At 47.1% G+C, this 16,463-nt stretch overlaps 1 protein-coding gene and 1 long non-coding RNA gene across 5 annotated transcripts in view; one reads left to right on the forward strand and one right to left on the reverse strand.

The window, feature by feature from the left end:
- Nucleotides 1-908: 908 nt before the first annotated feature.
- Nucleotides 909-16,463, reverse strand: part of IP6K2 (inositol hexakisphosphate kinase 2) — a 30,607-nt gene continuing 15,052 nt past the window's right edge. For 2 of the 4 annotated variants that reach the window (XM_025885183.2, XM_025885181.2), the window contains 5 exons: nucleotides 10,832-11,163; nucleotides 8,684-8,906; nucleotides 5,984-6,159; nucleotides 2,132-2,307; nucleotides 909-1,684 (listed from right to left, as the gene is read on the reverse strand). In XM_025885183.2, the coding sequence (XP_025740968.1) occupies nucleotides 1,184-1,684; nucleotides 2,132-2,307; nucleotides 5,984-6,159; nucleotides 8,684-8,906; nucleotides 10,832-11,033 (1,278 nt within the window). In that variant the 5' untranslated portion in view covers nucleotides 11,034-11,163 and the 3' untranslated portion in view covers nucleotides 909-1,183. Of the gene's footprint in view, nucleotides 1,685-2,131; nucleotides 2,308-5,983; nucleotides 6,160-8,683; nucleotides 8,907-10,831; nucleotides 11,167-16,463 lie in introns of all 4 variants that reach the window. The other 2 variants (XM_025885182.2, XM_025885180.2) reach the window with 1 other exon arrangement.
- On the forward strand, nucleotides 4,586-5,061 carry LOC141374191 (uncharacterized). The gene is made up of 2 exons (XR_012380878.1): nucleotides 4,586-4,671; nucleotides 4,753-5,061. It is a non-coding gene; the product is annotated as an uncharacterized lncRNA (long non-coding RNA).

A 16,463-nucleotide genomic window follows, 5' to 3' on the forward strand; every position in this document is an offset into this window, starting at 1 on the left:
CAGCCCTCACCTGTCCTTGATGTCCTGAGAGAGGGAAGGACCCAGGGGAGAGGCCCTAAGGGTCCTTCTGTTCCTGTCCAGGGACTGGTCCAGCCACATTCCCCACTGGAAGCCTGGGCCCAGGGTGCAGGGGGTGTGGGCACAAACAGGCCAGTGTATGCAGTTGGGTGTTTTGGGACGTAGTGCACATAGGCATAGCGAGCCTTGGAGAGGAAGTGCTGGGAGTTTCGGGGTGGTGTGGGGCTGCTAGAACTGGACATCAAGACCCTACCTTCTTGGCTTTGGGTCTGTGCCCTTCTCCCTGGTGCCTGGTTCTGCCGTTCAAGACCTCCTGCCACACCTCCCAGAACCCTCCTAGCAAAGAAGTAGCTCTTAGGGGCTTGCCTTGGCTGGAGCTGGATAGATGAGACGGGCATAGTGGTGGGTAGCAGTGGTGACATGTGGTGTGGTTTAAGAGGAACACCCTTTCTCACTGGGACCCCCCACCTCCTAGGACCTTTTATTGTGGAGCCCATGGCTGCCAGCAGATCAGAGCCTGGCAGCTCCTCAAGGCCCCAGTTTGGCTCTAGGACGCCTGACATCACAGTGCAGGAGCTGGATCCAAGGTCTGGCACACATGCTGCCCAACTTTGTCTTAAGCTGCACGGAGGAGAGGGAAAAGACCTGTATCAAGAAGTCAAGTAGTTCTCTGCTTGGAGGGTGCTAGGATACTAGGCCAGCAAAGACCCCAAAGAGACCTAAGGGCCAAGCCAAGAAGCAGTGGTGACTTTAGGTCTATGAGGTGGGGGCAGTGGCAAGGAGAATATTCCTGGGCTAGGGTGGGGGGAGGAGACAGCATGTGTGAGGCTTCTGAGGGTTGGGAAGGGGGCTGGCTGCCCGCGCCTAGTAAGAACGACAGCAGCACTGTGTACAATTAACAAAAAGGTTTGTATTAGAACATTTACACTCAGGGAAGAAAGAGGTATCTGCATCATCAAATGTGGAATGTTGAAGAAATAGTTAAAATAAATAAAAGACTCCGAACGCGGTTGGGGCTGGCTCAGGCTGGGACTCACAGAGGCCTCTGCACATCAGCTCCAGGCTGCAGGGGCCAACGGCCTGGCCATACTGGCCTCCTCCCCGACGCAGCACAGCTGTGCCTGGGACACAGAGTCTCTTTTGAGTGCTGGTGCAGCCAGCAGGCTCACTCCCCGCTTTCCTCACTTATCTCTGTGACAATGTCTATCAGGCTCTGGAGCCCAAAGATATAGCCAGCATCCTGGCCCTCATGTACCACGCTGTCCTCGCCATACAGCCTGCAGGTGGTGTGTGCAAAGTCGATCATGCGCACGTCCACTGAGCTGGTGCCGATGGGCTTGTAGGCATAGGCACCAGCAGACTCGTCAGCTGACTCCTCTGACAGGTCCTCCAAGTCCTCAGCATCTGAGTCCAGGGCCACCTCAGGCCATTCCTTGCCATCATAGATGACCAGTAGAGAGCTTGAGTAGAAGCGGTAGGACTCCTGTCGCTCCAAAATGGCCTTGAGCTCAGTCAGCTTCTTAAGCACCGGGCCCAGGAGCTCACGGCGCAGGTACCGACCGTTGTGGAAAAACTGGAAAAGTGCCTCCTTGAAGCCCTGCACCGACAGCTTCCGTCCATGGTACTTGTTCATGAACATAAGCTGCCCACTGCCCGCCTGGTACACCTGTGGGAGGGAGACCAGCAGGTTAGGTACTGGCAGCCGTCTCAAAGCCTGAACCTGGGGAACAGCAGCAATAGGACAGCCCTGGGTCAGATCCTTTAACCTGTTAAGTATGCCAGTCACACAAGACACTATCCTCTCCGATCAACCACCACTCAGGATGCGGCCCTCTGACCTGGTTCTGTCCACGGACCCCTGCTTAGTATATGGATCGGTGGAGAGGGCCTAACCTTCTGGCTTTTACTCCCTCTCCTGCCCAGAGGCTCTGGACTCAGTCAACCCGTGTCAGCCCCAGAGGGTTCACCCAAGCATGCGTGCTTTCCTACCCAGAGAGCCAGAGACTCCCTCAGTCGTGCTGGATCTTGGGAAAAGAGGACTATGCCAGGGGTCAGGAGTGGCAGCTACTGGACGCCCTGGCCAGCCCACACTGTACACCAGCGTCTCCCTCACCTGCATGCCACACACACGGACACCGATGACTGCAGATGTGCTCTGCTGGCACTTGCGGATCTGGTTGGCTGCCTTCTCCTCTGAAGCATCGTCACCGTGCTGGCGGGTACCCATCTTGAGGTCCAGGACACAAGGCACCTCATAGCGGGAAGTCAGGTTTTCCAGTAAGATGAATTCTGAGTGGTTAAGGACAATCCTTCCTCTAAAGAGAAGGTGCTGCTGCATGGGGCCTTGGCACTGCCAGGGCACAATGCCTGCACACAGAGTCTCAAAGAAGCCCGAGTCCACAGAAGGCCCCACCAGTCCTGCTACCCACCCCATGCAGGGAGCCCAAGGCTGACGAGAGGTCTAAAAGGCATATTCAGTTCTTGTCAGGGAACTGCCTGGGCCCAGACTCAACACAGGCCTGGGCTTCCCCCAGCCTGGGAGACACACACACACCACTTCCTGAACTCAGCAAGGTGTGGGAAGAGGGTTCCACACCAGACTGTACTAAGTTATAAAAAGAACACTGAATAAGTAAATCCTGTAGCCTTATATGTGAACTGAAATATCGGTATGAACTCATGAAAAATTTTCTCTTTAAAATAAATGTGTATTGGGGCACCTGGGTGGCTCAGTCGGGCGAGCATCTGCCTTCAGCTCGGGCCATGACCCCGGGGTCCTGGGATCAAGCCCCGCATTGGGCTCCCTGCTCAGCGGGGAGCCTGTTTCTTCCTCTCTTCCCCACTCATGTTCTCTGTCACTATTTCAGTCTCTAACAAATAAATAAAATCTTTTAAAAAAAAAATAAAATGTGTATGGGGGCACCTGGGTGGCTTAGTCAGTTAAGCATCTGCCTTCAGCTCACGTCATGATCCCAGGGTCCTGGGATCGAGCCCCTCAGCAGGTTCTCAGCCCAGCGGGGAGCCTGTTTCTCTCTCTCCCTCTGTCAAATAAATAAATAAAATCTTAAAAAATAAATAAATAAATGTGTATTTCCCCACTGTGTGGCACCGAAAAGGTCTAGAAACAATGACTTGCTGGATGTTTGAGCACCCCTAGCGCCTGGACCAGTTTTCCTAGGGCAGGGATTGGTGAACTATGGCTCCCTATTTGTTGTATGGCTTGCAAACTAGAAATCGTTCTTAAACTTTTAGGTCATCAAAAAATATATATAATACTTCATGACACATGAAAACTAAATGATATGCAAATCTTGGTGACCACAGTTTTACTAGGATAGTCGCGCTCCCTCATTTACATTATCATCTATGGATACTTTCGTACCACAACGGCAGAGCTGTGACAGACTGTACGGCCTAAAACATTTACTATTTGGCCCTGTACTGAGAAGGTTTGTAAACTCCGGCCTTAGAGAAATGAGGAACTCACATCTGGAGCAGGAAACATGGCCCTGGAGCATCTTTTCATGCCAGAAAGTAAGACAGTCATCACAGACTATTGTGATTGTGTCAGAAGGACTCAAGAGCCTATTTTAAAAGACCAAACATGGGAGAATTTGTGCATCAGTACAAATAAAAACCTCAATGGACTAAACCACATCAAGTATGTTTAAATTCATAGATTCATAATGATGCTGAAAAATTCATTGGTCACCTTTGGAGGATGTTGAAAAACCCACCCATTATTCCAAGTATTTAGTAAATAAAAGAACATTTAATCTGCCTTTTCTATATCAACTATACCTCACGATAAGCATATAGTTGACGAGAAAAAGTTTATTTTTACAGACTCCAGCTAAGGAACTACAAAATTAGAAAACTGCCTAGTGGAAAAATGATCTAAGGCAACAGCAATACAGGAGAGAAAGACAAATAGTGCACTTGCTTATGGCCAACACCACCGCAGAAGGATTTTGCCCCCACCCCAAAACTGACCTTGAATTGATCAAGCCTGGAGATATCATCAACTTAATGGAAACAGAGGGAAAAGAGTAACATGTAAAAGACACCACAGGAATGTCATCAGTAAAATCCAGATGGTCAGAAACTTCAGAAGACCTAGTTTTTCTTTCTTTTTTTTTTTAAAGATTTATTTACTGAGCAGGGGAGGAGAGGGAGAGAGTCTCAAGCAGACCGTCCGCTGAGCCTAGAGCCCAACTCGGGACTTGATCTCATGATCCTGAGATCAGGACCTGAGCTGAAACCAAGAGTCAGCCGCTTAACTGACTGCACCACCCAGACACCCCAAAGACCTAGTTTCTTTGACAAGAAATTTCCAAGAAGAAAAAACAGAAAGGGCATTTAAAAAGACTTAAACATTTCGACCAAATACAACATAGGAACCTCACATGGATCCCCATTCAAACAATCCATCAGTAAAAACAGATTTATGAGACAATTAGGAAAATGTGGATACAGACTAGATATTTGATAATAAGGAATTATTACCCACTTTCAAGGAGCAATAATGGTAATAATGTCTTAAAATATCCTTCAATATCCTTCTCTTAGAAATCCATGAAACACTTCAGAAAGAGCTCGGCTGAGGGTGCTAAGTGTAAGAAGACAGTCATGGCATGAGTCGGACTTAAGTGAGTTAACTGCTGAACCTGGGTCACTGGTACTTATAAATTCTAAGTATTATTCTATGTTTAACATGTTTAAAATATCCTCTAGTAGGGAGCTCCCGGGTGGCTCAGTCGTTAAGCGTCTGCCTTCAGCTCAGGTCATGATCGCAGGGTCCTGGGATCGAGCCCCGCCATCGGGCTCCCTGCTCCGCGGGAGGTCTGCTTCTCCCTCTCCCACTCCCCCTGCTTGTGTTCCCTCTCGCTGTCTCTCTGTCAAATAAATAACTCTTTAAAAATAAATAAATAAAGTCAATGTTAGAATACTGGATGACATAAACATTAAGGTTAAGGTCTAGCTAGGTCACAACTAGACTACTGCATACAATCTGGAATATGACTTGGAAGCCTTTTTTTTTTTTTTTAAAGATTTTATTGGGGTGTCTGGGTGGCTCAGTCATTAAGCATCTGCCTTCAGCTCAGTTCATGATCGCAGGGTCCTGGGATCGAGCCCTGCATCGGGCTCCCCGCTCTGCGGGAGGTCTGCTTCTCCCTCTCCCACTCCCCCTGCTGTGTTCCCTCTCTCGCTGTGTCTCTCTCTGTCAAATAAATAAATAAATCTTTAAAATAAAACTCTCTCCTAATGATGACTTGACCCCTGCCACTCGATGGGAGAATCAGTAGAACCCACAGGATCTTATTTGGAATTGACATTCTCTATTGTAATTTTGTTCCTGTTCATATTTTTAAATTTTCTTTTTGTTTCACTGGAAAAGAAAGATGATGCAAGTGTACAAGTTGCTCTGTTACAATAAAACTAAATGTGTAAAAATTTATAAATAAATAAAAAAAGTAAAAAGTTAAAAATAAAAAATAAAGCATGCTCAATTCTGAGGAATTTCCCCCCCGTAAGATTAAAAAAAAGAAAGAAATCAGTGAAACATAGCTTAATGGGCTAGAAGGGGGAAAAAAGAAAGGCCCCTGTGCTATTCTTCATGTGCCAGTCTGGTGAACCAGGACTGAAAGGTCAGCACCCACCCACCACCCCAACCCTGGCAGGTAAGCAAGGGAACTTCTGAAAACACGAACCAGCCCCTTGCACTCTAGGCTAAAGCCTCCCTGAGGCAGCTTGGTCCCTCCATGGGGTGCCCCTCACCTGCTTCCCCACCACCTGCGTTCCCAGACCAGCCCGTTCCTGTGGGAATGGGTATCTGCCCGCGGTTACTGCACCGGGTGCCCTGGCACAACCATGACTAGAAAACAAACCCAACCTCTCTGCGCTCTTAGGATCCCACCCACCCTCCCCTCCCCCAAGGCAGAGAGACTCTGCGAACAAAGGATACTATACTGGCTCCGATGTTTTGCATTCTCCTTCATTCTCTGTAACTGTTGCTGGTGACACTTCATGCTCCAAGGGTTATAGTGTTTAAGCTGGGAACTGACATTCCCCTTTTTCTCTACACTGTAGTACAGGACTTCAGATTTCTTTAACCACTCAAATTCTTCTTCTAATTTATGGCTGTAAGGAGAAAAGAAGGCAATAAATCACAATGTCTTATCAAAATTCAGGGCCAAAGAGGCATGAAAGAACTTTTGGAGTGGTGGGAAGTTTGAGATCTTGACATGGTAGTGGTTCCCCTGGTGGTACACTGGTTTCAGTGTACACATTAAACACTTCAAATGGATACATTTTATTAAGTGTATTATACCTCAAAAAGTTGATTTTTAAAAAATTAAGGGGCCAGCTCAGTTTTTTCTACAGTAAGGAAAACCTAAGATGCAAGAACAGCCTCTGCCTCCACCCCTGCACCTCCACCACTCCCTCCCAAGCAGCCTTCACTGCCCTGTTCTTCTAGGTGGTACGACCCCCCTGGCTTCTGATACGTGCAGGTTCCCTGATTCCAAATGCTGGAGACTGAGAAAAGCTGAATTGAAATCCCATGGGAATAAGCCAACTTCCTTAGCTACATTATAAGTACTTCAATTTACATATATCATTTATATTTTTACAAGCTCTGCCAAGGAGTGGCACCTGGAAGGCTCTGTATAGGTAGATCCTACATTTCAGGGATACCTAACTGACCATTCTGTCTCTCACCATCAGTGAACAACCTGAGGTGCTGGGATGGCTCCTGTCTTGGTCACTGCAGCATCCCCATAGGGCCTGGCTCAGGGCAGCCGCAGAAGCAGTGAGTGACTAAAACTCTTTTATAGCTGCCACTGTAGCTATTTATCCAAAATGGCATAATTTAATCCAGAGTCTTTTTTTTTTTTTTTTTACCTTGTATGATTAGACTTTACTTCAAAATAAATTAACTAGCAGGTTATATCCTAACAAAAGGCTAATGACATTTATAAGGCAGAATAAACAACAAATTAGATGACTTCATTATATCTTTTTTTTTTTGACAGAGATCAGGGAAGGGGCAGAGGGAGATAGAGAATCCTAAGCAGGCTCCACCTCACGATCCTGAGACCATGACCTGAGCCAAAATCAAGAGTTGGACACAACTGACTGATCCACCCAGGTGCTCCATGTCTGCATTAATATAAGTGGATTTGGGTGATATGGTGCAAATCTGATTCATTGTAAGTCTGTACTTTCCTTTGTTTATAACTTCCATTTAAAAATCAATTCCTAGGGGTGCCTGGGTGGCTCAATCAGTTAAGCATCTGACTCTTGATCTTAGTTCAGGTCTTGATCTCAGGGTTGTGAATACAATCCCCAAGTTGGGCTCCCCATTGGGCATGGAGCCTACTTAAAAAAAAATTTGTTTTTTTTTATTAAAAATAAACAAATAAAATATAAATCAACTCCTAGACCTAGGATATATTTTCGAAGGCCAAAGTGGTAAAATTGCACTTAAAAGTTTTTTTTAAAGGTATTTTTTTAAAAGATTTTATTTATTTTATTATTATTTATTCTATTATTTTATTTATCACAGCGAGAGAGGAACACAAGCAGGGGGAGTGGGAGAGGGAGAAGCAGGCTGCCCGCAGAGCAGGGAGCCCGATGCGGGGCTCAATCCCAGGACCCTGGGATCACGACCCGAGCCGAAGGCAGACACTTAACCAACTGAGCCACCCAGGCGCCCCTAAGGGTACATTTTTATGGGGGCACCTGGGTGCTCAGTCAGTTAAGCATCCGCCTTCAGCTCAGGTCATGATCTCAGGGTTCTGGGATCAAGCCCCATGTCATCGGGCTCCCTGCTCCTCAGGGAGTCTGCTTCTCCCTCTCCCTATGCTCCGCCCCCTCCCCACCCCCAACTCATGCTCTCTCGCAAATAAATGAAATATTAAAAAAAAGGTACATTTTTATGAAGTTTTCCATAAATTTGGTAAAAGTCATTTTTATTTTAGAAAGTGCACAAAACTCCCTTTTGGTACACACCCAACCTATATTTGAAAAATCAAGTGATTATCTTTTGTCCTAATTATAAAATATGAAAGAAATGTGGTATTTCTGGGGTGCCTAGGTGGCTCAGGTGGTTAAGTGTCCAACTCTTGGTTTCAGCTCAGCTCATGATCTCAGGGTCGTGAGATCGAGCCCAGCATAGGCTTCCAGGCTCAGCAGGGAGTCTGCTTAATATTCTCTCTCTCCCTCTCCCTCTCTCCGCCCCACTGCACACTCATGTGTGCGTGCATGCTCTCTCTGAATAAATCTGTTTTTAAAAGAAAAATTTTAAAAATGTAAGAAACGTGATAGTTCTACAATCCAAAGGTAACCTCAGGGCTGAAGAGATAAGTGGCACTGCCTTTTAGCTTCACATATAATACATTAAGAAAACGTCTACTACGTCTTTTCCATTTTCTATTTCAAAAATACTCACCTTCAAATGCTAATATTTAACACAAACTTCAAAAGTGCAACCCAGAGTCATTAAAAGAGAAGCTGCCACTTGGGAACTGGCCACTGAGTGACAAGGCACTTACGAAGTCCATCGTTTGAGTCCCTAGCTCCAGGGACCTGGGCCGTACTGAGAACCCCTGACACCTGCCCTTCCGCGGAGTACACCCCCCCCCACCCCCCAGTTTACACCTACCTCTTCATCTTCTCCTCTTTCCGGTGCTGCCTCACCCAGTCCTTGGGGCTCTTTTCCGTTTCTAGGACGTGATGTTTTTTGTTTGTCCACCTCAGGAGCTTACTTTTTGGCTCACAGTCTGAATTGTCGACACTGTCCACAGTTCCGTGATCCCCCTTTAATGGATACGCTATTAAACAGAGGTTCCTGTCTTCGTCTTCTTCAAAGCGCACAGACACCACACCTGAAAGGGGGGTGAGGAGCAGAGAGAACTCTGAATTCCACAGAAGATGTGTTATAAATAACATGATTGTAACATTTGTTTTTTTCTTACCCTGTTCCTTAGTCTCTATGTTGCCAGAGGCCCCAAACTCATCTGCAAACCTAACAAATATCAAAACAGCTAGAAAAGATGACACCATACAAGACAAGCGATTAGGGAGCAAACATGGCCGAGAGTCTTCCTCTCTGATGCACTCAACAAGGCAAGAGCCAAAGAATTACAAGACACATTTTTCCATCATTGAAAATGTTTATTAAGTTTTATGTAATTCTTCTAAACCTAAGAGAGACGTAAAAACATTTGCTCTTTGTATCTTGTGGGATTTTTTGATGCCCTAAACAGAAACTCCGAAGGCCTGAGGCTTGCTTTAAAGCAGAGCCTGAACACAGGGGGAACAAAGGTTTGCCTTGAGGGGTAAGAAGCATCCAAGGGTAAGGGAAGACTGGGCAAGCAAAACAAAATAAAGGAGCAAACAAAACAAACCACACAGCACAACAGACACCCTAGCAAAGGCTTCTTGCAGCACCCCCACACGGGTGGGCACCCCAAGCCTTTTGTCCTCAAACATGTTACTTTATTGGTCTTTGCAGTCACAAAAGAACAAAATGAACACAAGGCAAATAGGGTCGGGCCGGGAGCACAGACGCGTGGTGGCCTTGAAAGCAGCTCTCCCCCTTCAGTCTCTAGAACCTGCCATGTGTAATTAGACAGTCTTTGAGGAGGGGGCTGCCAGGTGGGAGCGTTTCAGCAGGTGCCGACGAGCGCCTTACAACCGACTGGCTGAACACCTTTCCTCCCAGGCCTCTCTGGCCCGGGATCACTCAATTTGCTCAGTCCTTGCTGCCCGCCCGCTCGCTTGCTCGCTGCAGGGGAATGCGTGCTCAGAGAGAGATGACACTTCTGAGGTGGTCCCTGGCTCTGGGTGCAGAGGAGCAGAGGAGCTGGGGTGGGGAATTCAGGGGACCACACTTCCCTGTGGCCATGGGGAAAGAACCAGGGGGAAAAAGGGGGCAGGGGCGGCCAGCTAACAAGGGGCCTTTGGCTTTGTCCTGGAAAAAACAACAGAGAAGGACCAAGTGAGGGCCCTCAACTCCCCCACCTCCCCACCATAACACACATGCATATTCAGAGTACAGAGAGAGGCGCCCAGTACATTCTGTCTTCAAAGAGCATGTTTCAACAGTCCCAGAAGAACCTAAGTTGTTCAAGAGTCTTTTGTATAACCAGGCAATGTATAGTTAATTTCTTTCTTTTAATGGATTCTTTGATTTACAAAATATCCCCCCACCCCAGGAAAGACCACACCATGCTGGTGGCTGCTGATGTCACCCCAAAAATGCATTATAAAAAGAAAGAGAGAGTCACCATATGTGAATCAAAGGCTTGCCATAACATTGCAATTTCAGGGACATTCCGTAATAGCAAAGGGCTTCAGCTAATCAGCACAGGCCTCCCACTCCTGCATTCCATCTGACTCAACCCTGCTCCCAGCCTACCTAATCACCAGGGCTTCTGGTTTCCTGGAGGACAAAAAGCAGGCGGCAAGGATTCTGGGTAAAATCCTCCCAAAGTCTTCCCCCGCTGTTCCCCCATGGGGGCTATGGGTTACTGTGATCAAGAGACACCTGAACATAAAACACAACTACACTTCCACCAAAAATAAACTCAAAACAAATCCACAAAACAAAACAATTGAGCAATCTTACCAGGGCTTGCAAACTGAGGGTGTGAGGCGCTGGGCTCAGGGCCAAGAGGAGGAGGAGGGAAAACACAAGAGTGAGGGGAGGGGTGAGGGCTCCCGGGATGGCTGCCCGGGCCTTCCATGGCTGCGCCGCCTCGCATCTCCTCGCCAGGCGATGGGGACCCCTATGGCAGCGGGGGCTCACCTTTGTACTGGGGAGTGAATTTGCGCATCTCGGCTGGGAGGGTCTCGTAGAACTGGTGCTCCCTCGGAACCAGGGGCTTGCACAGGGTTGTCTCGTTGAAGCGGAGCACGCATGAGTGCCCCCCGACCTGGTGGACAAAGGGCTCCAGCAGGACGCCCTTGGTGCGGGGCTCCACGTCCATGGCCCTGAAGGCTGGGCTCATCCTCCAGGCGCAGGCGGCAGGGAGAAGGGGGAGGCAGCGGGGTCCAGCGGCCAGCGCGTCCTCCGTCTGTCGTCTGTCCGTGCGTCCGTCTGTCTGGCCTCAAGTCTCCGGTTGCGCGGGCCAGGGCGCTCTGCTGGAAGCAAAGAGAGACAACTGGCATTGGAAGCGGCCTGGGAACCGCCTCAGAGCCGAGAGTACTTCAGCAAAAAGACAAACAGCCGGAGCTCAGGCGGGGCCCCGCCCACGCCGCCCACCCCGGCTCCGCCTCCTCCCGCACCAACAAACAGCCGGAGCTACCGCGGGGCGGGGCCAGATACCGACACGCAGGGACTGGCCCCAGGTGTCCCCAGATTACCCGGGCCCTCCACTAGGCGGGAAAAATGCAAAGCCACGATAAGGTAAAGGCCCATTTCAAACCAAATAATTCCGTTTAAATCTTACCATCTTCTAGTAAGATTAACTTCATACATTTTTTTAAGATTTTATTTGAGAGAGCGCGGGCGCGCTGACGCGCACGAGCCGGGGGAGGGGCGGAGGGAGAAGCAGGCTTCCCGCCTAGCAGGGAGCCCGCGCCAGGGCTCCATCCCAGGACGCCGGGACCACGACCTGAGCGAAGGCAGCCGCTTAACCGACTGAGCCACCCAAGCGCCCCCATACATACATATTTTTAATACTTTATTTTTTAGAGTAGTTTTAGGTTCAGAGCAAAAATGAGAGGAAGATAACTGCCCACATAACTACCTGCCGCCACACATGCCATCGCCTTCCGGTTATCAGTATCTCCCATCAGAGCGATACGTTTGTTAGAAATGATGTTGAACCTACACTGCCTCATCATCCTAGATTACATTAGGATTCTTAGTCGTTAATTATATTTTTATAAAATGCAGTTAAAGGGAAAACCTGCTTACTCACCATCTGGTAAGATTTACTCCCCTAGGGTGTCCACTCCCCTCCCTCCAACTCCAAGGCCAAAGACAAGCCCCATTAACCTTATTAGCAGTGGAGCTTGGGCCTAGCTTTAATGATTAACATCTGTATCTAAAAACAACTGATCAAGGCTGGCTAACTCCATTTAAAAAGATACATGGTGTTCTAGGTCACTGACTATTTTTATCAATTCTATCCAGATCCAAAAGCTGGGGCACACCTTTAAACCAAAGCTGTGCTCCTGGGGTAATCAGGGCTCTTATCCACTCTGAGGTTCAGGGCCTTAGACCTGACTTTGCATCCCTAAACACCCCAGATCTCAGCAAAGCAACCTCTATGCAGCCGTTAACCATTTCAAGGCATGTCAAGCTAGTTCTGTTTTCTGTCTTACAGACTACACAGTTGCTACTAGCACTACTTACAGGGCATGGGACATTCCCTTATCTGTAGGGTTCTTAATGAGAACTCTTGCAGTTCCCATTACCCCAACTGACATGCTGGTGATGAGACTAGGTCTGCTGAAGATGTGCCCACTGTCCTCTAAAGTGACTAAAGCACCCATTACATGCTAGGCTCATTATAGAAACTTACCTCATTTGGTCCGTGGGATACTTTCTGTGAAGAAGACACTATTTTTCTCTCTGTTGCAAACAATGAAGCTGATTTAGGGAGGTGAGGAAACTCATCCAGGGCCAGGGACAACAAGCCACAGCTCCCAAATGAACCTCAAACTGTTGGATGTCCTCACAGGACCACCTCTAGGTCCAGGGTCTTTGAAACTAGTGCTCAGATACAGCACTCCTCCCCTGTACATGGGACATTTACCCTGGTGTGGGGGTGCCTTCACCACGTATATTTTCTATTTATAACGCAGCCTCTCTTAAATAAAAGTTTAAACAGGTTGTTAATCTCTTTTTAGAGAGATCCGACTCTGGGCCCCAACTGGACTCGAGGATTAGGAATCAATAAGCTTTCCTATATGCAAAGAGACGAAAACCAAAGGTCCTGATTTCTCTCCTGGCACCACCTTCTCATCATCACAGAAGCCCTCAGGAGAGCATGTGCTGAGAAGGTTTCTAAGCTCCAAGGATGAACATATTCCAGCCATTCTAGACTCTCTCCAGAAGGTGGAGCTCTGAGATACTTGGCCACACCAGACCTTTCTTAGAGTCTACACAGACTAGTTCATACTAATCCACTGAAAAGACCTCTGGAGTAAGAGCAATACCAAAGAAAAGCTACTGTACTGACTCAGGGTCGGTCTGCCAGTACCCAAGCACAAACCAGGTACCATAATTATTTGTCAATGTACAAGACACTCCTCATGGTCCAGGCTTTAGAAACACAATCCAAACCTTTCATTAAAGTATAAACTGTTTTAGTCGTCAGAGTAATGATAACACCAATGTGAATCCCTTTCCAACTCTGTTCAAAGTTCCTTAAGTGTATTCACGTAGAAAAATCTCTCTCTCCAGGTATCTCTCTTACCCATCCCTACTCTAATAAAAAATCTACAACAAAAACTGGTCCTTCATGGCAACTCTCTAGAGTATGGGGTGCACGGGTGTGGCTGGAGGCCAAAAGGCCAGGTCAATGTCTCCATCTCCTCCTCCCAGGTCCTCAGTGTATTCATTAGCTGCTGGGTATGATGTGGCACCTTGCCACCCTCCCCCCAGCACCTGACTCTGGCAGTCCGCAGGACACTGCTCCCTTGAGAATCATCATTATCTTGGGTAGAGAGGCAAGAAAAATAAGGCTAATCCTCGCTTGAGACAAGCTGATGACAGAAGAAACTGCCAAATATGAGGTGGAGTTAGGGAGACAACTGATTACCCTGTAGTGAGGTGGAGCCAGATTCTAGTCCCAATTCAGCCACTCGATTGCTTGGAGAAAATCTCCAAGTCCCTGGCTCCCTCTGGGTTCCGGTTTTCTGGTTTGTAAAATGGAGACGAGAGGCCTGGAGCAGACCTCTACTGTGTGGGTGTGTAATACAATTAGTGAGCGGTAACTAGTAGTTTGTTTTAATCAAATAGGAAAAAAGAGTAAATATTGCATTGCACATAATAAGGTAAGTCCTATTTTGTGATTCTTTCATTTTTAAAATTTTTTAAAAAAGATTTTATTTATTTGACAGAAACAGAGAGCGCACCCACACACACACACAAGTAGGCAGAGTGGCAGGCGGAGGAAGAGGGAGAAGTAGACTCCCTGCTGAGCAGAGAGCCTGATGCCGGGGTTCGATCCCAGGACCCTGGGATCATAACCAGAGCCGAAGGCAGACACTTAACCGACTGAGCCACCTAGGTGCCCGTTTGTGTTCTTTTATTTCAATTATGTTTTTAGTCTTTCAATATGAACATAAGTATGGCTTCACCATACCACATATTTCTCACATTTGGGGTTGCAGATGAAGAAGTGGAGCTTCTGTTCCAGCTTCCCTTATAGACCGCATCTCTGTGGGAAAATGAAGGATCAAACTTCCAAAGGATTACACACAGAACAGCTCGCTCTCTAGTGGCCTCAACCTGGCCAGAAGAAAGAAAAATGCCCCAAATACCTGCTCTTTTTCACCTGCTACTCTCTCTGTCCCACATGTGGTTTGAGCAGAGGGATCTCTTAATGATTTTTAAACATCCGCGGTCTAAGGCCCAGTTTCCCAGGAATCCTGGGGTATTAGTGGTTACTGAGAAGTCCATGCAAAATATGTGGACCCTGTGCCTAGGGAGAGGGGGAATAACCATAAAATACTGCCTTCAGATTTAGCATCTATTTTAGCTTTCCACATTGCCTCACATTGGTCCATGAAACTACAAACAGGTAAAGAAAACAGAATATAATTCATCCTAAGACAGGACACAGATTTCCTCCACAGTCCATCTCCCTAAATCTGTCAAATTGGGTTAAGGATCTGCTGGAAACAGTGCCTTAATATTCTCAGCTTCTAAAATATTGCAGATATGGGCACCTGGGGGGCTCAGTTAGTTAAGCATCTGCCTTTGGTTCAGGTCATGATCCCAGGGTCCTGGGATGGGGCCCCATGTTGGGCTCCCTGTTCAGCGGGGAGCCTGCTTCTCCCCTCCCTCTGCCCTCCCCCTCATGCTCTCTCTCTCTCTCTCAAATTAAATAAAAGCTTTGAAAAAAAATTTTTTTTATTAAAGATTTTATTTATTTGACAGAGAGAGAGCAGGAGAGCACAAGCAGGAGGAGCAGCAGAGAGAGAGGGAGAAACAGGCTCCCAGCTGAGCAGGGAGCCCAACGTAGGGCTCGATCCCAGGACCCTGAGAGCATGACCTGAGCTGAAGGCAGTCACTTAACCAACTGAGCCACCCAGGCGCCCCTAAAAAAAATTTAAAAATAAGTAAGATATTGCAAATAAAACAACTATGACTCAGGAAAACCCCTGAGCCCTTGAGCTCACACATCTAGAATTTAGTTAATGAGACTACAAATGGGGTCTGCTGGGGCCACTTACCTGCCTCAAGAAAAGCCCCAGGGTTGGAGAGTCACAGGGGGTGGTGTGAGGCAGACTAGCCTGATGGTGGAAAAACAACACTCACCATTCACACCTCCTCTTATGAGCCCCAGAGCCACCACCATTTGGCATCTGCACACAACCCACAACTGCACAACCCATGACTACACCACCAGGGTCAGTCACTGGAACTCTTAAACACTGTTGGTAGGAATGCAAAAAGTGGTACAGCCACTTCAGAAAACAGTTTGGCAGTTTCTTAGAAAGTTAAACAAATACTTATTAATATGACCCAATAATCCAATTCCTATGTATTTGCCTAAGAGAAATGAAAACAAATGTCCACACAGACTTGTACATGATTATAGAGGCACTACTTACAAAAGAAAAGACGGTATGTTATGATTCCGTCTACATGGAATTCTAGAAAAAGCACAACTCTAGAAAGCAGATAAGCAGCTGCAGAGGTAGGGCAACAGGACTGACCGCAAAGGGGACTAAGAGAACTTTTAGGGGTAATGAAAATGTGGTACACTGTGGGGCGCCCGGGTGGCTCAGTCACTTAAGCGTCTGCCTTCAGCTCGGGTCGTGATCCCAGGGTCCTGGGATGGAGCCCCACACCGGGCTCCTTGCTCAGCGGGGAGCCTGCTTCTCCCTCTGCCTGCCTGCCACTCCCCCCGCTTATGCTTGCTCTGTCTCTCTCTCTCTCTCGTTCTCTCTGTGTCAAATAAATAAATTTTAAAAATCTTAAAAAAAATGTTATACACTGTGACTGGGACAATAATTGTATGACTGCATAAATTTGTCAAAACTCATCAAATTAGACTTAAAATTGGTAAGTCTTATTGTATATAAATTATACTTCAATAGAAGGATTAAATTTTTTCTTACACTTTTTAATATACCAAATTTTCATAAGTACATATTATTTAAATAATCAGAAACAAATTAGACTTAAAAAGGTCATATTAGCTGTTAAATAGCTTTGATATACAAATACTTTGGTTGAGATTTACCTTCCCATACAT

Source organism: Callorhinus ursinus, unplaced genomic scaffold (assembly GCF_003265705.2).
Source record: "Callorhinus ursinus isolate GAN/ISIS: 27379988/994484 unplaced genomic scaffold, GSC_fseal_2.0 scaffold15, whole genome shotgun sequence".
Classification (NCBI taxonomy): domain Eukaryota; kingdom Metazoa; phylum Chordata; class Mammalia; order Carnivora; family Otariidae; genus Callorhinus; species Callorhinus ursinus.